A 21817-nucleotide genomic window follows, 5' to 3' on the forward strand; every position below is an offset into this window, starting at 1 on the left:
GGTGGAGGGACCGGCGAATCAGCTTGCCATACGCAGCTTCGTCGTAAAAGGAAGCCGAAAGAAGGCTTTTCCAGGCGCCGCCCAGCTGCAGCGATGACATGCATGTTCGCGCATGCGCGCACAGGCAAACTGTGTATAGCTGCTACGAACTACACGTGGTTCTACAGGGAATCACATTAATCAAATTACCGAATATATATATATATATATATATATATATATATATATATATATATATATATAGCAGTGTTTTTGCGTTCCGCCCCTGCGGAACGCTGCCGCTCGACCATGAATGGAACAGTCGCTGAGGCACTGCGGCGAATCTCGAGGCAAGCAATGACTGGGCGCGCCGAAAGCGCCATCGCGGTTCTATTGAGCAAACTAGTCAGATAAAAGCGCTTATGCGCTCGAGCTACGGCTGTGAGCCCAGGAATTAAAATATATAGCAGTGCCGACTCGCCTACCTTGCACTGCATTTGGCGCCCAGCGATAGCAGGCGCCCAGTATTCCACTGTGCTCTCTGCCTTCGTTTACCTGCTTTCTTCTCCGTGCCTTCAAAGGTACTCTTGTCCCTTTGTTCCTTCCCTAGCTGTTGGGGCCAAATATCCGCGCCGTGGGGCGCTCAAGTCAAGGAACCAACTATTGAAGCGGCCTTGGCGCTACCAAAATAATAAGTGGCCGGATGGCACGCTTTTAGTGTTGTTGCCGCTTGAAGTGGTACATAAGTGCAGCGCGTCTTTCGACTGCGACTGCAACGAATAAAGTTATGAGCTGTCGATTTCTAAGTGCGAAAAATAATTGTATCAAAGACGTTAGCCATCATTGTTTTACTAGCACAGATAAATACAATAGCAGTGCGCTGTTGAAGCTGAGCAGTAGCGGCACATTGGCTTGTGGTGGTGCTTGCGTGCAATTAGCCAATCTAAGTAGAAAACACTAATAAATGTTTTGTGCCCCCGCAGGTACCAGTCTGCTACTACATTAGCGACCGCCGCTTGAGTAGAATTAGAGTTGGCTTAAGCAGTGTTCAAGGGCAAAACAAACGTGCACTGATGTTCCTGATGGTTTGCGGTGTTCCCTTACTAAATTGAAGGCACTGCTGTTACCAGCCTCTGAATAAAGTGGTGTAGTGTTTGCCGGACACAACCGAGAAGGGTAATTGTGGCTCCGGATGCCAGCCTGCTCGCAGGACTCACATAATGTATACCATGCCGCTAAAGCATGCTATGACACAGGTCAAAACATGAATGCAGACAAGATAAGAAGGCGCTCTCACGTAAGAAAATGTGCACATAAAATTTTATTTCAGTGATTTACTGAATGCACACAAGCGTGTAGCAGTGAAAAGCTTTTCGCTTCAGTTTTTGTTAACTAATTTAACTTCAGTAGAAGCACACTAACGTAGAAGATCTGATTGTTTGACAGCCATGACGCTTGCGCGTGCAGTAGCAAATATTTATGCATCTAGAAGCAATAAAATATCCCGGAAACTTCGACAGGCTGCAACCGGTGATCGCTATAGCGCGCGCACACACACAGCGCCGCGCGGGCAACAGCCGAAATGCGCTCATATCGCTACACAAACTAATTTGTCATCAACGAACAGAAAACGCCCTATATGGCTCGCTACACGCCATGTTGGGCTCAGGCTGCAGCAGGTGTCACAGCTCTGTGTTTTCGCGCCTCTTTGATTTGCGTCACAAAACAAGTGGCTCGCTGGGACACAAGTTGGAATGGTTTATCAGGCGAGTCGGCGCTGCTGTTTATCTTACTTCACGTTAGAGCCTCTCTTCCCCATTGTTACGATATGAACGGTGGCGCTCATACTTTTGCGAGCAGTTCTACGTCAGAATGGACTGACACGCCTACTGAGCTTAATTAAGCTCATAATGTTTGCAACATTGTGTAGTCCAGAATACCGCTATTGGTAAGCCGCATATCTGCTTTTTTTTTTCAGCCGATTATACCTCACTTTTGGTACCTGTCTCTGGATTTCCAATTCTTCCTTGTCAGCCTAATCATCCTTCTGGTGTTTAAAAGGTGAGTACGTGGTAATAATAAACTTTTCTTATTAATTATTTGAAGGAGCGGCACGTTGATAGAAAAGAGTTTACAGTCAAGCCGGCCTTCGCGAAGTCGTTTTATTTACCCGGGTGAAAATTTCGGCAAAACCCAATTTCCGCTGAATATCGACGATATAATGCGATTGGCACTGAAGCGTCATGGCCGCATTTCCACCACTGAAACGCGTCATACACGAGGCGTGTATGTAACTGGGCTCCTCATCCCTCTGGACATGCCGCGTCATCTAGCAGCGCCGACTCTAAGCCCGCGCTTGGCACCTGTCTGATTTTGACATGATTGTCTGAATATTTATGACGTGGATTCGACTTTGTCATTAAGGGTGGTACATACTGTTGTGCCACACTACGTGCCTACTATCGGGGCAACGCCCCCCCCCCTCGTTTTTATAACGTTGTTGCCATTGTGCTGAGCTTCAAAAACCCGCTGACAACCTTGACACCGTCATGTCGGGTCAACACGCCCAACTATGTGTACGACACTTCAAAGTTCCATGAAACTGCTGACCCCTTTCCGTGGGTCGAGCTCAGGAATCCGGTGGCGCGCTGCACCAAGATTGCTGCCGCGACGAAAGCGAAATGCGACGCGGGTGACGTCAGCACCCGCCCCGCCTTGTTTCTGCCGACGATGGGTCGCCTAAAGAATTTAAGGCAAAACCTGTCCATTCTTAGGAGAGAGAGTTGCGACCAGCCACCCCGTCGGTCTGCTGCACTCCCTGGCTGCTACTTCTATACTATAACCTGCAACACTTTTGCAAAGAGTGTAAAGCTTTTCGTTACCTCTTCATCTGCTCCAAAAGTCTGTCTCTAGTCCTCGACCCCGAAGTCACGATAATGGATGGCAGCTATGGGATTGATGAACGAGTATCTCAACAGCGGATTGGAAGCTGCGAGAGAACAGGCCCGAAGACGCCCGCTACACCGCTCGATGGCCGCTACGAGACCGAACAGCGTCAACCACTTTGGCTGGGGGGGTGCCTGATGTTTGCTTTTCATGTCGCCAGACCACTCTAGCACATGTAGACGTTAGGAGAGTCTTTTGCTTTTTGGTGGACTATGATTTATAAAATCACCTTCTTTAAACAGTCAATTGTAGTTTAAAGTAAGGGTAAATTTAGATGGCAAGCAACACGAGAAACGACATCGCGATGGAAAAATTCCAAGTTCACGAACTCATTCAAATTTGCGAGACGTTCGGCATCTCTGCCGCCTCCGCCAAAACAAGGAAAGCAATTCTCGACGTGATGCAGGCAGAGCACGTGGGAGTCGAAGAAGCTGACGAGGATTGGGAAACGATTGCTGAGGGAAAGCTGGAGGAACTTGAGAGACGTGAGAGGCACGAGCGAGCGAGAGGCAGCGCGAATGCGCGCTCTTAGGATAAAGGAGCTGGACCGGGAAATTAAAGTGCTTCAATGGCAGCGAGCCCGAGGCTATCTTCGCATCTTCTGGAAAGGCGAAAAAATTGTTAGATTTATCTCTGATTTTGAACTACTGTGTGAAGAAGTGTCAGTCGGCATAGTGTCAGCCGGGACTTCTGGCCCAAGAAGTTGGCCACGTTGCTCCCCTCAAAAGCAGCGAGTGTTTTGAAACGCCTGCTTGATGAGGAGAATAGAGACGACTGTGAGGCAAATAAGGCTTTATTGAGGCATTTTCATGCCTCAAATCAGGCCGACTGCGAAGGCCAAGATGACAGCGACAATCCCGCGCTTGTGGAGGGCAGACCACCTATTGAGATGACTACTAGCTTAGGATGCGTACGAAATGCTGTGGTGCCATTGGTGCATACGCAGTGTGACAGACGACAACACAGTGTTCTTTCGCCGTCTAGGGAGGCCATTTTGGAAACAGTGGCCGACTGTGGCACTTTCGATTTCGATGGCAGCGATAAACTCCGGCAGGTTGAGGAAAGGTCTCAAGGCGAGCCAGCTAGCGCAGATGGCGTCAGATGCAGTCATGCTCTGTAAGAAGGAAATACATCTAGCGATGACCACGCGCTTAGCTCGGCTGAGCCGCCCGGAGCGGTATCGTTGCGACGAGAAGGCAGCCTACCTGCGAGCACGAGTGCCGGGACCGCAAAATTTGCGAGCCGCGCCGAGGGCAAACGACGAAGGCGTAATCCGAGGAAGTTGGACTCCGGCGGTGATACGAACTGGGTCAAGCGCGCCAACCGCCAAGATGTTAGGAAAAATCGGAGTAGGGTAAATCCGTAGCTTAGGCAATTGTTGAAATCTAGAATAGGCCTTACACGCGTCGGGACAGAAAGGATTTCACAGAAATCCAGACGCCGCAAATTCCGCTTGTTATTAGCCGTGTCAAGGCATTGTAAATGGAGGAACATATATCGAAGCGCCGGGTGTGCTCAAAAACCTTCAACAAAGGCAGATGCCTTCCTGGGCGAAAGAAAGGTGACTGCTTAGCGAAGAAAGAGACAGTGTGCACGCGGGTTCCTGAATGTGCCACTCCCAGGGTGTGTGGAGGCAGCGGGTCGAAAGTCACGGGTGCTATGGGTACTTCAGGTAGATCAGCTTTGTTCTGATGTTGCGACTGGACAACACGCAGACCCGAGAAAGGATGACCCACTCGAGAGCGTCTCAAAAGGTGTGATTGCGAACATCAAGAGACTGAAAACAGGGTAATTTGAGAACAGATTCTGTTATTTGTCATTTAGTATCCATTTTTTAGTCTTCTTTGCGATAAAGTTGATTCGCGTGTTGAGCGTACGAAAGCGTTTAGATATCAAGAAGAGCATATTGGTTTAAGCTATTTGTCTTTTCTGTTCGCCAGAGAGAAGCAACTTTTAGTTTGTTGTTCTTTTTCTATTGAAAACTGATTGCTGAACGCTCGAGTAGAGAAAGCGTCACTGTTTCCGCTTGTTTGTTGTATTCACGTATATGCAGTCTAGGAAGCGCCTAAATGATTACTTTCGATTGTCACTTGATTTATGCATTGTACGCGATAGTTGCAAGTCTCAGTGAAGGATTTCGATTCAACATTGTTTTTATGTCGTTCGCGTCAGCTTGAGTATTGTGTAGAAACGTTTTTCGGCTTTAAAAATGTGGTACTCGTTTAGCTGAGGGCATTTAGGTAGCACTAAGCGAAGGTTATTTCGGTTAGTAGTTACAGTTGCCGGATGTCGTTCCAGTTGCCGTGCTAATCTGTGCGCTTGTGCGAAGTCGCGCACAAGCGCACAGATTAGCAGCGCTCAGCCTTTTCGTGATGTCTTTTGTGGGCAAAATTAAGTAATCTTCGGCAACCTTCATCTTTACCAACCTGCCCGCATTATAGTCGAGAATCGCTTGCGAAGGAATTCTGATTTGATTAACACTGTCACATGTTGACAATTAAAGAAAGGTCCGTATCTCGAATTTTCTCTCGGACATGTGTCTCTTGTTGTTCGGAAACCTCCTTATTTTCTTTCGTTTAACGTAGCCAGATTTCAGAATGTGTCTTCTTCAGTGATTTTGGCCTGGCGTTTTGAAAAGCATTCGGAGGGCGCTTGCTTTGGCCGGAATGGTTTGTCTTTGTTAATTCTCGGCCGTTCCAGTGAACCTACTCAGGGCCGATCAGCAGGAAAGACCACCTACAGGGAAAAGAAAAAGAAAAAGCCTATCCCTCCAATTAATCATCGACGCCACTCAAACAGCGCAACCAATCTTCCGAGTTGCGTTGGACAGCTCAATTGTGGATGCATTGTCTAGCGGCAGGGGTGCTGTTGTGCCATACTGCGTGCCTATCATCGAAGTAAATTGCAAAGAATGCAAATCGCATTTAAATACAATAGAACTTCCCACTATATGAATACCGCAGTTTCTGGGTATGGCTTACGTTGAGATCTAACAGGGCTGTATGAATCAGAAGGGTATTGGGTCACTAAGAAAACTCCCCCCCCCCCCCCGCCCAAGTAGTGTCCATTCATTTCTCAATATTGTTGATGGAAAAATCGCTACTAAAAACAGAGACCTCTCAATATTCTACATCATTCTCTCATTTCTTAATATTCTGCCAGCGAGTGAACCTTGAAGTTCCTCTCACCTTGGTTGTTCCCCATGAATTAAGCCATATATACACTAATAGTCGGGATGTACTTAATGTACCTTTGTCATAAACGCTCGAGCGTACATTGCACTTAACGATTCTATTTCACATCCTCACTGCCCCTCTACACCAAAAAATGCAATTATATTGCTTCAATTTCACTAAAACTAAGGGCAATTTTTGCCCTGGCAAAAAAAAAAATAATGTCTAGACTACCCTCTAAAAAAGCAATAAAAAAGTTTACGAGAATAAAATTAACGTGTGCGGTGAACGCGTAGCACTTTCAAACATTCCACCGTGATTAAGGCTTACGTTGGGGCGAGTTGAGATATCATGCTAATATTTATGAAGCAGCGCTGCAAAGTTGAAACATACAAAGGGGCGAAAACAGTAGAGACGAAGCGCATGGTCGGTGCTGTTTTCGTCCCTTTGTATGTTTCATCTTTGAAGCGCTGCTTTATAAGTACTTCCACAGTGTTTGTAATTCCTTCTTAGGCGACCAAAGATTAACCTAAGGTTCATTGCTAGGATTTAAGCGCCTGTGCTCTAGAATAAGTTCATAGTTATGGATGGCGATATGTCGCTATATATATACATACTGGGTGTCGCAACTATCATGAACCAAAATTTGTAAATGTGCAAATGCCATATAGCTGGACAGAATAAAGGTAATTTTACTTGTCGTCGCTTGGAATACTCAGTTTATGTTTATGCTTTCCGAGTACTTGCATAATTAGTCTTAATTATTTATTCAACATCTTAAATATTATAATTAGATGAAAAGTGTCCATGAGAAAATTGTAGAGCAACATGAAAAACTTGCGATACAGCTTTCTGTTGTTCAATACGTGCTATATAAAAGATGTTTTTCCTAGCGTGAAAGAAGCCACACGAATGCACGCAAAATTGCCGCGTGACTGACCGCTCGAGGCATTTGCATATTTTTGAATCTTAGTGCATGATTGTTTTGGCCAGTTGGGACAACTTGTATATGCAGACCCAACGCACATGTTCAAATCTATATGAAGCGAAGCTTTAGTAAAATGGTTTATTAAATTGCTCGCAACCAGCGGCGACGAGTAAAATTTTGTTTATGCTATATTGTATGTTTATTCTCACGCAATGTTTTTGGTCATACACCCCAAAGTTGACAACTTCATTGTCCCGCAATTTTTATGTTTATGCACTGAATCGCTCGCAAGCTATGCCGAAATGTAAACTCCAAATCCTGCGGGTGCACAAAGTGAGACGCACACGAGTCGATCTCCCGAGAAGAAAGGCGAACTACGCTACATATATATATATATATATATATATATATATATATATATATATATATATATATATATTGAAAGATAAATCCGTGAAAATGCTGACCGATCCAGCAGCCACGCCAAAGCCGAAAAGATAAGCAAAAAAAAAATTGACTCGCGATCCCGGCCCTGCGAAAGTGAATGTCAAGCAACGCTGTTGGAAACCACCATTGCAACTACTGGCGGAGGTCTGCAATGTTTTATTGTTTTAGAGTAATGCTAGTAACGGTAATCTAGAGTAACGGCAGTAATGTGAGTAATGGTAATTTTGACAGCACGCCGCGGTTGGTCGTATTGCCGTTCCTTTTTCCCTTGCCGCTCCTCGTATTCGCGCTGCTTCTCGGTTGTCCTAACTATGCATTGCCTACTCATAGCGGTGCTGCAACAACAACGAAATAATTTGCTAGGCTGGTTCTTTTACATGCGAAAGGCTAGTGACGTGACTCCTCACATCACAAGCTGCCGTCTCCGCGGCAGCTCGCGCAACACTAATCTTTACCGCAAAACGTATGCGGGAAGCACTACGTGCTACGCATTGTTATCGGGAGCGCCTTATAAGCAATTATGTGATTCGGATGCTTCTTTTGTGCTCTTTCTTTATTTAAACAAATGCTGTTCCACATGTTGTATGCGTGATCCCAAAGAATGTACATACTTTTTCCTCACTTTCCTGAGTGCTTGAAGCCTGGGGCCCTATAACGTAAAACTATTCCAAGGCCGCTATTTTGTAGCTATGCCTTATGCCTTATTCTATGCTATTCTTATCATCCACCACACACGGCCGCCTGATCCTGTTGATAATGTGGGTAGACCGTCGCTCTGACCACTGGCCAAGCACGAAAAGGCTGAAAAAACATAGAATCGGAATAGGCATCGCTACAAAATACCGGCCCAATATGTTTTTATTCCAATCTCCTGACGTCAAATTTGCGTAACCACCGACGCAAGCAACAGGCGGTTAGCCTCAAGGTTGTCTGAACAGGCCAATCAAACGCTCTCCTACAAGTAGCCCGCATGATCAGGCGCACCTCACACAGACGCCACGGCATGCGAGAGAAGGACACACTCAAGCTGGTCAGAAGCCTGGTCGTCAGCCGAGTGGCATACAGCCTCCCATACTACAATCCCATCAAGAGTGAGATACAACAGACGCACGTGATTCTACGCAAAGCCTACAAAACCGCACTCCACCTTCCCCACAACACCTAAACCGAGTAGCTCCTAGCCTTAGGACTACACAACACCTTCGAAAAATTGAAAGAGGTGCAACTAGTCTCCCAACAGCGCAGACTACAGCAGACCCCATCTGGCAGGGAGCTCCTGAAGAAACTAGGCTGCGCCGATCAACTTCAAGAGATACAGAGGACCGAGACAATTCCGGACGAGTATCGCAACACACTAAAGGTAGCACCCATACTCCGGAACATGGATCCCAACCTACACAGAGCACGCAGAGGAGCGAGGGCTGAATACCTACAAAAGACACTAGCACCCCAAGAAACGACGGTATATGTGGACGCAGCCACATACGCCAGAGCAGCGGGGCAGAGCAACAGCAACGCGGTAGCAACGGTGATTGATTAGAACCTACGCGAGATCACCAGCGCATCACTACAAGGCTGTACGATATTCGAGGCTGAAGAAGCGGCCGTCGCTCTAGCGGCAACAGAGGGATATCGGTCTAAACGGTCTCTAACAATCCTTACAGACTCACAAACAGCGTGCCGCAACTACCTACGCGGCAGAATAGGGCACGGAGCGCTCCGCATACTCCGCGCCGGAGACCACATAACACAACGACAAACAAAAGAACGAATTAGGCATACGATAGTATGGACGCCGGGACACACGGGAGTGGCAGGGAACCAAGGGGCGGACAGGATAGCTCGAGGGTACACTTATTACCGAGCATCCAACGTAGGCGACATCGAGGGGACTGAACCTGTACCCCAAGACTATTCGGCGATACTAAATTACTACAAGGGCTGCAGAAAGCGGGATCCACCACCGCACAAATCCCTTAGCAGAGAGGACTCTGTCGCGTGGAGGCAGCTACAAACGGGCTCGTACCCGAACCTAAACGCACTCAGCAAAATTTATCCCACACAATACAATGACAAATGCCCCTGGTGCCACGAAACACCCATGCTGTATCACATAACGTGGGCATGCCAGAAGATAGACGTGGTACCCGTTATACCAAACCCGAGTGCGGAGCAATGGGAGGGAGTGCTCTCCAGCGATCGCCAGGTCGACCAAGAAGGTCTGATTCGGCGAGCACAACTGGCAGCAGCATCCAGCGGAGCCCTGGACTAAGGGCAACGGACCGTTGTGCTAGAAGATGGACGAAGCTATTTGAAGACCGCAGAAGACCAGCGAATCTAGAGCTAATAAAGTTTTTCCCTCACTCACTCATTCTCCTCGTTCATAGGAGGTCAATTTTGTTTGCTTGAAAAACGAATGACGTTGCCTACACTGAGCGGCTTGTAGTATCTAATTGGCTGACAAGAGGCGAGGAGAACGCTCAAATGGAGAGGGATTCGACGGGGCAGAGCCACTGCACTGAAAATAGATAACCGGATGAAGAGGGTGATGCTGGCGTCTGCAACTGGTCCGCATTCCCTTACTTATAGCTTGCGGTGGCTGGTCGAAAATCGCGGCGGCATGCAACGGAAGCTTAAGAATGATGCTAAAACGGATCCTTCGCAAAGAAGAGTTGGCCGAATGAGGTCGTAAACGTGCAGAAATTGCTCGAAAACATTACGCGGCAACGCAAGAAGTCTTATTATACTCAAATAAACCCATGCTCTCCGGCAGGTGCGAGTAGCCAGCGCCTGAGTTATCGGCGGCAGCCATCTTTTATTCCTTTCGGAACGGGGCAGCCTGCGGCTATTCAGAAGGAAATTCAGTTTTTTTCGGCATATTTATGCATCTTTAATGCGGATAAGTTACTTTGACGTGGTGAGTTTTCTAAGTTTTTTGACGTCGCATGACAGGCAGGTGAAATGGGTGCCGCCCGAAAACTTTTGACCAATAGCCGAAGGGCTAATGGCAAAAACACGTCGAAGTAGAAATAAGCGTTTATCTTTTGTCGGTCAAATCATGCATAATCAGTGTGTACACATCATATCAGATGGGGAGGTATTGGGGTTTTCGTGACGTCACGTGACAGACAGGTGAAGTGGGGGTGGTCCAAAAAAGTTTTTGACCAATCGCGGAGGCCTGATAGCAGAAATGAAATAGAAAAGTTTGGAATAGTTTTACGTTATAGCGCCCCTGTTTTACCTACACCGCGAGTCGGCCCTGTAATGGACTACCTCCGAGATCAGCGCCCATTTTTGCCCTCCGACATCGACACGAGAAATGACGAGCAACGAGATGCTAACAACTTCGCTGTGAAAAACGCTTCGCTTTAAAAGACATTGCTAGAGAGTTGCGGCCGGTGAATGACAAACAATTTCTACGATCCTACTAACCAAATTCCTTCCCAGCGCCGGCATTCACAAGAAAGTTCCTTCGCGTAAGTGTACCACCTGCGACTTACCATCAACGCTGAGTTCGTCTATCACGACCGATGCTATTATGAGTGGCGAAAGAACTAAATCAGGCCATTAACAAAATTATTTATGCAAAAGATAATTGGTGATTACTTGCCCAATTGTTTCATAGCCATAATTTGAGGCTGACATGGCAAGCGCCAACGCGCGCGTGCACGCAAAGACGCGCGAGCAGAGAGGGAGAGAGAAAACGGACAGAGGACAACGCCGACTGACAACCTTCGACTGTTCATATCGTAACGTAGTTATAAAATATGTGTGATTGGTATGAGCATGCATAGTATTTTCGATCAAAAGAGGCAGAAAGAAAAGTTGGGTTATGTTTGGTGATACGCGCCTAGAGGAACCACCTCTTCTTCGCGCACAGATAAACAGAAGGGTCACTGATGCTCCCGCGTCCCTCTTCCTTTTACATGTTAGATTAACATCAAATTATCTGGTTTTACCGGTCACAACGACGATTTGATTATGAGGCACGCCATAGTAAGGAGACTCCAGATTAATTTCGGCGGCTTTGGGTTCTTTAACGAGCACCCAAAGCACGGTACACTGGTATTTCTGCATTTAGCCCCCACCGAAATGCGGCAGCCAAGTCCGGGATTCGATGCCGCGACCTCATGCGCAGCAGCGCAACACCATAGCCTCTAAGCAACCAGGGCGGGTACATGTGAAATCATTTCAGTAACAAGCGCACATCCTCATCCCAGATTTTCCTGAGAATATTTGCCTCTCAAATATTGGTTCACAGGCGCCCGCGTTCACGCTCTCTCAGCAGGCCCTCAGGCCCTGTTAGGCCCCCAGGAAGTTCGTTTAAGTCATATTAGTTTGAAAGCTGTTAACTTTAGTAGGTTTCAGGTTCTACAAGAATATGCGAGGGGACCATTTTTTGAAAATTTTCCAGATTACATAATTCCAGTTCATTAGCTGGATTATTCAGAAAAGCGGACATTACTTGCAGAAAAAGTCAAAACACATATTCAACTAATTTATGAAATTTACTAATTGACTTCTTCAATCATATCGAGGGCCAGACTGCTTGAAGTTATTCCTGACACAATTCTTGTGTTTGACCTAATCCTTGTGTAGACCTTCTCCCTAGCACTTTCAACTGGTTTAGTGCTCTCTAAATGTTTGACATAACAGTTCTGCGTAAACCCGGAAGGTGAAAAGAAGTAATTAAAAAAGGAAATTGAGTCATCTACCCAATCGCAGCAGTTCCTTCTAATGAAACCTATACGGTTTCCTCGAAAGAAAAACGTCGCAGTTGAAGAAAAATTCCCGGACGAGGACAAATTTTTCCTTCAACTGCGAGGCTTCTTTGTTGTTTTTTTTTGTTTTTTTTAGGAACCCGCATGGGTTTCCTTTGCAGCCATTGGTACGATTTGGTGGATGTCTGCTTTTCCCTTTATTAATCTTTAAATGTTCGTGGACAAAATAAATTTTCCCAAGTGTTTTTCCTTCCGTTTCTTTTATTCGGGGACATGGCACAAGGCGTACGTAACATTAAATAATGAAGGCAAACAAATGCATGCAGCCCAATTTGGTGCAGTACAGCAGTAGTGAACTAGCGCGCTTGTTGTCCGTTATCCAACGGGCAAAGTCATGTGCCGTATTCGGCTTGAGTTTGGCCTCCCTGAACATGTTGCGCCGGATATCATTAGTGCCAGGGCACAGCCAAAAAATTTGGCGAATGTCCGCCCAAGGGGTTTCGACTCGTACGTTTGTGTGAATTTCCACGTGTTCTTATTTTCTGCGTGGGGCGGATGGTTTCGTCGGTGTGATATATCTCCCAGTTCTTATTGATGCCGTATTGTTCGTTGTTATTTTTTTATCAGCTGTTGAAACCGTAGTAGACTGCGGGAGGGCGGGGGCCAATTAAGGGGTCTTACACGGCAAAATCACCATCTTATTATAAGGCGCGCCGTATTGGGGGAGGCCGGAATAATTTAGACCTTCAGGGGATCATTAACGTGCCCCGAATGCACGGCAGTAGCTGGAGTTCCCTTGATTTGGTTCTTCCGATGTCGTCCTTTCCTATGATGCATCTCTGTTGTCGAGCACCGCGAAATCTTCAGGAATCAGCAAGCCCCCGACCCCCGCCCCCCTAAATTTTGCAACATTTTGCCTCATCCTTAGATCTGCACGTAACTGTTATGATAGTGCATTTGTGTTAGTGTATATGTTAGTGCGTGTGCTTCGTTTTTGTTTCTATGTTACGCCTTTTCTTTCATGCCTCGTAATTGTTCCCGTAGTAGCGTGCCAGGCCTACTGCTAGACTAACCTTTTCAGATATAATTGAACTTGTTTTTTTCGCTCTCTTCGCAGACAATTTCTTTATCTACACACTAAGAAAAAAAAGAGTACCGCTTACTCTTTTCGGAGAGTCTGGACTCGCCACGTATACGACACACTTTGTGGGAGACACCCGAACTCTCTTTCGGCAGAGAGTCCCGAGACTATCTGTGCTCGATACAAGGTGGTTACGTGACTCCGCACACAATAGTCATGCACACTCTCTTGTAGTAGTCTCCTAACCTTCTCAAAAGGGTTACACGACTACTGCTGAGGGAGTCCCGTTAACTATTCAGCATGAGTCAGACGAGTCAAGATAAAGGGTCACATGACCACTGCTCAAGGATTCGGGCAACTAGTCGTGATGAGTCTGACGACTCCAGCAGTGTGTGTCAAGTTACCCTTAGTGTGTGGTGCAGGACTCTTGCAAATAGAGTAAAATAACTAATCCATGTAAGTCGTTTGACTCTCGGATGGCACTGTCGAGCCGCTTTTCAAAATGTGTCACCAACTTTTGCTGTAAGTACACACGACTACGGCTAGTTCTCAAGATGACTACTGTGAAAAGACAACGTATAAGAACCCATAGCAAACTTGCCAAAAAGGACGTGGCAGGTTAGCAACAATAAGTTAACATTTCATCACCCTTTGTTGTCTTCTGGAAAATTCAAATGTATTAGTCAGCACAGAATCACCATGAAAGCAAGACAGTTCTCATTACTATTAAACTGGAATCAATAGCCAACCAAGCAAAACAGCCTTAAATAAACATCCAATATGTAGCCTGCAGGTGCATATGCATGACACTGCAATGCAACTCAGAACCATAATGAGACCCCAAAATATTAGGTAACTCATGTAGAAGTTCAATTAAGCACTGCACAAGTCTCTAATGTCAAAACATTTATAAGTCAAACCTATTTCACTGTTCTTCGAGACGTGTTTTTATTTAGAACTTACGATTTAACATATTAAGCAAGTAAGCTACACATAACAAATAAAAAAGGCCGCACTTATGTACAAAGGAGACCCAGATAATCAAGTGCAATAAACAATATTCCAACTTAGATTACATAATCTATGCGTTACACTATGCTTGCTGAAAACAACTGGTCGGCAATTGATAATCCAATCTAACAGTAAGAACAGCTGTCTTACCTTATGGTACTCTTGTTGGCACTTTTCCCCCACAACTTGTGCGTGTTAGTGGCAGTTGAAAATTGATCTGAAAAATACCACATTAAAAAGTTGTGCATCAATTTTATTCTGTCATACAACGTGCAACAGTGTATAAAAGCTTAACAGATATTACAAAAATAAATACAGCAAAATTTATACTAATTGTTTATTTATGTTGACAAACATACTTTTGCAAGACGAAGTATAATAGCTGACACAGACAATTTCACAGATTGCAATACCCACTAATACAAAACCTGCCATATTGCAAACACGCTGACAAAATATGTAGCACAGGTAGCTGTATTTTGTTACGGCAAAGATTGCACATGAACAATGAGGACAAGGGAGGAAGCAGAACACATAAACTATACCCAGCTGCATGCATGCAGCTGTAGCAATACACATGGTGCACCAATGTCCAAAAGAAAGAGGAAGATGTGAGGAAGGCTTTTACTCATCACAAGCTATCCTGTAAGAGCAGATTATGCACTGGCTGTAATCTACCCACAGCACACACGTAAATAAGTTACATTAGGTGCCACATTTACAAATCACTCATACAATGTTCTTGTGATTGTCCTTATTCAGATTTTTAACTTGGAAAGCATGACTGAGTAACATAAAGCCTCCCTACGGCTTGGCACATATACAGAAAGAAGTGTTTCTATAAACACTGGAAGTCATGGAAGGATGACTGACACATACCTCTTTTAATTCTTTTGTCTTTATGATTATCTACCACAGTAGTCTTTTGTAGAGTGAAACACATCCAGATAATACACTGTGGGCAACAAAGTGTGAATACCTGTTCTTGATTTCTACCTTTCTCTGGTGTCCCGCTAAGGTAAGATTGGTGCAAAAAATTGTCTTCTCAATGTATGCGTTCCCACAAAACAAAACAGGAGCAGATGATAAGCCACATTAATGGTGCGTGAAATAAAACATCTGTTCTTAACTTACCACTGCCATTCCAATCTGGTGCGATTTTCTGCTTTGTTGTGCACTCTAGCACAGGTGCTACGCAGTTCACTTGGTGCCCAAAGCAACTCTCACACCATAGCAGGATGTCAATATTGTTTTTCAAATTCTAAGCGAAACTCTGGTTATGGGGGACAATTGCAAACTTAGTTTTGCTTTGTATCTTCATAATGTTATAGAGCAAGGTAGAAAGCAACACATATTTATAATTTGGGTTGCCACTGTGCATTGCATGGATATGTTTCAATGAATGATAAAACTATGTGGTAGATAAACATATGAAAAATAAGAGAATTAAGCTCGAAGTCTACCATATCAGTAACTGGGAATATTATGTGTAATTGAAATTTTGTAATTCCCATTGATGAAGAAACACTTTTGACAATATGTGCCAAGGCAACTAAGTCACTCATGCTCACAAAGGAAACAAAATAGAAACAAGCAAGATTGCAAGAAGTTCCAACTTGCAACCTAAAGTGAGACACCTCACATGACTGACTTATGTATTTACTGAGCATAAATTACATCTAGCGCATAATCTGCTTGTACAAGATGACGAAAAATGAGTTACTGCTGCTTTCTCTCTGGGGAATTTGGCTCTTCTGAACACATGCACATTGTGTGGCACAGCTGCGTGGATGTAGCTGGGCACAGCTGTTATTCAGCATCAGTCTGTTTTTATGGACCTGTACTATTATCGTTGTAATTTATAATTAGCGAATAGCCTAACTATTGGGTTGATCAGCTCCATTTTAGACAAAACATACTGACAGATTTCCCTGTTTATCGCTAACAAAGAGATGGGTACATCATTTCAGATTTCAAGAAACAGCTGTGGAACAGAACAAATGCTGAAGACCGAAAATCTACAACGACCAGTACCTTTTTTATTAAATGCCATGTAATAGCTCTTTCTGCAATGAATACCATTATTATCAAAAATTGTAGCCTGAAAAAATAATTGGCAAATATTTACAAAAGCGACAGGGATTAGAACTGCACGTTAATTTCAAATGTCTTCTTAAACAAGATCACAATATTTGAAGTTTCATTAACTTCAGCAAAACGCTGACATCCCATTATTGAAGCTAGTCAGTGCTGAAGGTATTGTTAGCTTGTAGGAGTCCTCAGACTGGCAGCTCTGAAATATTTGTCACCATACTTGGTGGAACATGCTTTGCTCTTTCAGATATTACTTTGCCAAAAAGCCTTCTGTAAGCCTTGTGTGACAATTCTGTGTGGAAGAGAAATCTATTTGATCATTACTTTTTGGGTATATGTATCTCAGAACTGGTGCTAGTCCGAGTTCTTACAAAGTAGACGTTATGGAGTACTGTAATTTTAATGCCTGCCACTGCTATAAATTTCTGGTAGTGAAAATTGTCGCACTTTCATGAAGCAGCTATGTTCAATAATTAGTGGCAGTCACCGCTGAAACACTCAGTACAAAACACAACATAAATACATGGAGTCAAAATATAAATGTCCAACAAGGTCACGTCTCAAGTCTACATTTCACAGAGCTGTCTTTTTTTCTGTTAGTGTGCCAATACCAATCGCACATTCACAAACATTTTAGTATTGCACTTCTGGTAAATGCAGGAAAATTCACCGTCTTTAACAGAAGCCCTTGGGAAGACAGCCCAGAATCACTTCGACAAGAGGACTTGCCTTAAGCTTTGCATCGCTATGTTGTAGGTCACTGTAGCAACGGGAACGTTTTTCTGATTGAATATTACTCGAAATATTTTTATTATTTGTACTAGAGGTTTGAAAAGAGACCCAATTGTAGAGTGCTTCATGCAGATTTCATATATTCCATTAGCTTCTGTTTAGCTGCTTCTTGAGTTATGTCCTACACAACAGCAAAATATAGTCATATTTGCAGGCACTTTCTTGTGTATTAAATTTTCACAAAAAGCAGTGTGCTGCAGTTAACTCAACTCCCTGTAGACTGCAAGGTGCCGATATCTATTCAAACAGCACGTAAAGTTACTAGAAGTATGCAAGATTAGTAGGCAGGCAGGCCTGCATACTAATCTTGCATACCTCTCATGTACTCTGAAAAAAAATTATTGAGAATACTTCAATAATTTTTTCACACAATAGCATGAGAATGAGCTTGTGCACTTATAATTGTCCTACACAAATTAAATTTCGCGTACATACCCTTCAAGATAAGCAGAACACCAATATCTAATTGAAATTGCAATCTGCAAAAATTATTTAAAGTGGCCTAATATTTTTTGCATAGTTCCAGAAATTGTACAAGCTGTTTGGATAGGTATCGCCACTTTGCGGTATACAACTAGCTAAATAAGATACAGCATGAAACTATTTGTGAAACTTTTATAAACAAGTGCCCATAAAAATATATTGCCACTATGTAGGACATAACTAAAGAACACCAGCTACACAAAAACCAATGACAATTCAAATCTACATAAAACTCCCTATGAATGGCCGTACATTCAAATTTCTAGCACAAATAATTTAAAAAGTTGTTTCGAGGAGCATTTCCCCTTAAGTGGGTGTCAGTGTTTCTACCAAAGGGTTACAAAATACCTTGAGGCATACCATAGGGAGTTTTATATATAGCACACACACGCATCTGCCTAAAAAGCCCCATGCCCTGCTTGCATTCCTTAGACATTTTTCTGCGTTCTGTTGTATGTCACCGTTTGCATCCCTTAACACTGACGGCGCAAACCCCAAAAAAACAGCCTATTAACACACTGAATCTTTAGGCTGTAAAGGGGTTGTATGCGAATGGGGGCAGCCAACTCTAGCATGAGAATAAAGAAATATTTGTTCTCGCATTAATGAAACCAGTCAAAATATAATCTCGCAAATGTGGAAATGAATGCACGAAGAACCTTGCCGATTGTTACATTAGTGTCCCGAACAAGATCTTTTGATGTTTATAATTCCTAGTTTAATTCACTTTCCTATATTAACTGGGCTCTGACCTAGAATACTAAGTGTAGGAGACTAACCCAGGCCTGGAAGCCAATATTTAAATCTGAAATAGACATTAATTCCCCGACCACATGGCACTGCTACGTCATCAGAAGAAGCATGCATCCATGGACATATAGTCTGTAAAATTATTTTTACATGATCTGTAGCGTTACTCTTGCACTAACAAATTCTGAAAATTAGGAAATACATCTGCTATTTAAAGCACTGTTGCAAACCCGTGTTTTTGAGAAATGCAATACTCAAAAGGTGTAATACAACCAATGTGTGCATGAAACCTATGCAGCTGCCTTTGACATTTGTCAGTGTGGCAAATAAGCACTGAGAAATGCCAAGGGTATCATAGCTTTCATGTTTCAAACCTTGTATGCGAGTACCAGTATCTTTGCAGTGAAAGGAAGTCACATTATTACCAGACTCATGAGGGGAATTTATGTTTCTCTAGTTCAATATATTCTTTCTTGTGCTCCTATATCCTTGAGTTTTTCAAAAATAACGGGTGCTTGAAATAAGTGCTCTATATTGCTCTCAAATTTATCCTGCACCAGAGCCTGTGTTATGTTACATTTATTGAACACATTGCAGTGCTGTAGATTATCAAAGGAAGAAAAAATGCAGTAAGTTCGCATTTTAGCCTTCTGTACAACAAGAATTAAGAACCTATCAATTACATCCACAAGTACAAAAGAACTACGAGAAACGGGGCTTAAAGGCAGGTATACATTAGAATAGCAGGAGCTGATGGTGAGAATTCTAAGAGAAAGGAACTATTAAAAACTAGATACTAAAGACACATATGAATTATAATAACAGAAATATTTGCAAAGAATTTGAAGAGACAAATAGAATGTCTGTTCAAATCACTCCACCCCAACACTCATCCATGGTTCGATAAGTGATCACAGTCTGTGATGCTGTTTGGATAGATGAAAGTGAGGCACAGCTGTCAAATAGGTAGCACATGTAGAGGGGTCACCAAAGGTTGCACGCTGGTTGCACAGCAGGTTGCCTTGATCTCCGGACTCCCTCCACCCTGATGCGTTGAACCTGGTTATACGTCGTTTGCACGAGGCCTGGCCCGAGTGTGCGGCATGGCTTGGGTAAAATTTCGAGGCAACCTGAAAAACACAGATCCATATATTTAGCCCCAAAATATTCTGTACGACAGGGCAAATCTGAAGTTTACCCTCTGCACATAGCAGATGATGAAAACAGACACAAGTCACCAGACTCAAGGTATATAAATGTGCAAAAGTGGAAATGAATGCAAAGAGCTGCTTATAGGATGGAATCCTTCATTTTGTCTTTTGTGGATCAATAATAGTATATTAACATAAAGTGTACATGACCCTCCCTATTTGTGTAGGTAGGCTATTCCATGCCAGCTGTTCCAACCTGGCACACGACCACTTGGAATTTTATTTTGAACACTGAGGGCCCTTCAATATAGAACAAATCTCAATTTCACGCAATACTTAAAGCAAAAAAAATTTTTACTGGCATAAACATTATGTCAAATTTTGTGTAACGCACCAAAGAATGCATCATAAAATGGCATAGCCAAAAATATGGTTCCTTCATTAAGAGGGCCGAATCTTTAACGACAATGAAGAGAGGCCTTACACCAAAAACTTAACTGCTTATTAGCCACGACTCAATTTATTATGGCTGATTAAAAATGGACAAAATGGCTTATTAACTTTATTTTCATAGAAGTGACCTACAGCAAAAGCTGCAAATTTATGCAATCTATGTGTTTAGGACTTGGCCTGTGTGCAAGAATGGTATCAGAAAGATACATTATGCAGCAGTGCAGAGAGAGGAGGATGAACTTGGAAAAGAAGTCAGTTTTGGCGTACGTTTATCGGCCTACTTACCATTGAGGCAGCCCTAGTAAATTTATGCCAAATACCATGTATGAGAGTACATTGTATTGTTTTTAAATTGGTAAAGCTTTATCAAAGTAGTTTTTGTGTTAAGCAAGAAAAAAATTGTACAAGTGGTCTCTTGTAGTTTCAAAATTTGCATCACATTTCGCCTAATACACATAGCCTCTTGGCGGCTAAGACAAAATGCATGGACTTGAGCATCCCTGCACGGATAGCAGGGAGTCTAAACTGCTTCGAAGTTACTTCTGTTATTGCTGAGTGACTACAAGCCATTTCACTCAAAAAGACGCCGCTTAATTACAGGTATTTACCTGAATTTTTCTGTCGGCTGTCAGCCTGCTGGCATCATCACTAAGGCTGCCAACTCCCTAGTGGACATAGTCGGGACATGGTGGCGGCAGGATGCAGTAACAGAAGCCGCCAAAGGCTCCCAACTACCTAGTGGACGTAGTCAGGACAGGGTGGTGGCAGGACGCAGGGGTAGGAGCCGCCAGAGTGCACCTGCAACAAATTTGCACAAATGTTCTTAGTCCTACCATGTCACGATTTACAATAAAAATTGAGCTGTCTGTGTAACATGGCTACCAATACAAATAAAGATAAACAGTTAGGTCCTACGACACAACTAGAAGCCCGACAAAAAGAAACAGTACTTATGTTTATGAAAATCCAAACAATGAAACAAAAATGTGTAACTGGTTTGTGCATGGAAGCTCGGTTTAAACCTGAGCTCATACCATCAAGTGACCTGCTAGTCAACTGTAAGCCTGCCACCTTAAAATGTCATTGTAAATTCTTTTACATGCATTATGTTAAGCTTCATTAATACAAGTTCAAAATCTTTTCATATAAGTAAATCACCAAGGTAATTCAATTAACGAATTCCAGTGGTCGTTAATGCAACCAAGTGCAAGCTCGGAATGAAGCTGGCCAAACTGGGCAGTGAAAAATAACAATGTGATTCTCTACATCTTGTTTTCCTGGTTTTCGCTCTAGCACTGGAATATACAAGAATTTTGACATTCCTGATATTTCACCCTGCTAATTTTTATGCCATAATGCATAATACTTCAGCAAGAGCAATGATGCTTTCTTTTAACTGTAAATAGTGATAGAACAAGAAAATTTATTGGAGCCAACGTTTTGAGAAGAAAAATCTTCTCTGTCGAAATATTGGCTCCAGCGATTCTTGTTCAACGGCTCTTTATCAGTTCACGTCTCTGTCTTCCTGTGTACCTCTGTACTTTCAATGTTATGTCAATAAAACTGTAATAACGGATCATTAGTAAATGTAGCAGATGAGGAACTTGGGCTTGTTGGTAGATAACAACAGAGTAACTGCGCAACGTAGAGATACGGACAAAGGAGGCTTGTGTGTGTTGTCTCTTCCAGCCATGTCTCCCCTTTGGGCGATTACTCTGTCTAAATGTAAAACTGTTACCCTTTGCACAATAATAGTAAAATGCATAAAGACAGGAAAGTGGACACAAAAATTACAACAAATGGCATCA

General features: G+C 43.4%; 1 protein-coding gene across 1 annotated transcript in view; it reads left to right on the forward strand.

The window, feature by feature from the left end:
• The window catches only part of LOC142576785 (nose resistant to fluoxetine protein 6-like), a 132982-nt gene that overhangs the window by 87093 nt on the left and 24072 nt on the right, over positions 1–21817 (forward strand). Inside the window, exon 10 of the mRNA XM_075687049.1 lies at positions 1958–2040. Coding sequence (XP_075543164.1) covers positions 1958–2040 — 83 coding nt within the window. The remainder of the gene's footprint in view (positions 1–1957; positions 2041–21817) is intronic.

This window comes from Dermacentor variabilis, chromosome 1 (genome assembly GCF_050947875.1).
Source record: "Dermacentor variabilis isolate Ectoservices chromosome 1, ASM5094787v1, whole genome shotgun sequence".
In the NCBI taxonomy this organism is placed as follows: Eukaryota; Metazoa; Arthropoda; class Arachnida; order Ixodida; family Ixodidae; genus Dermacentor; species Dermacentor variabilis.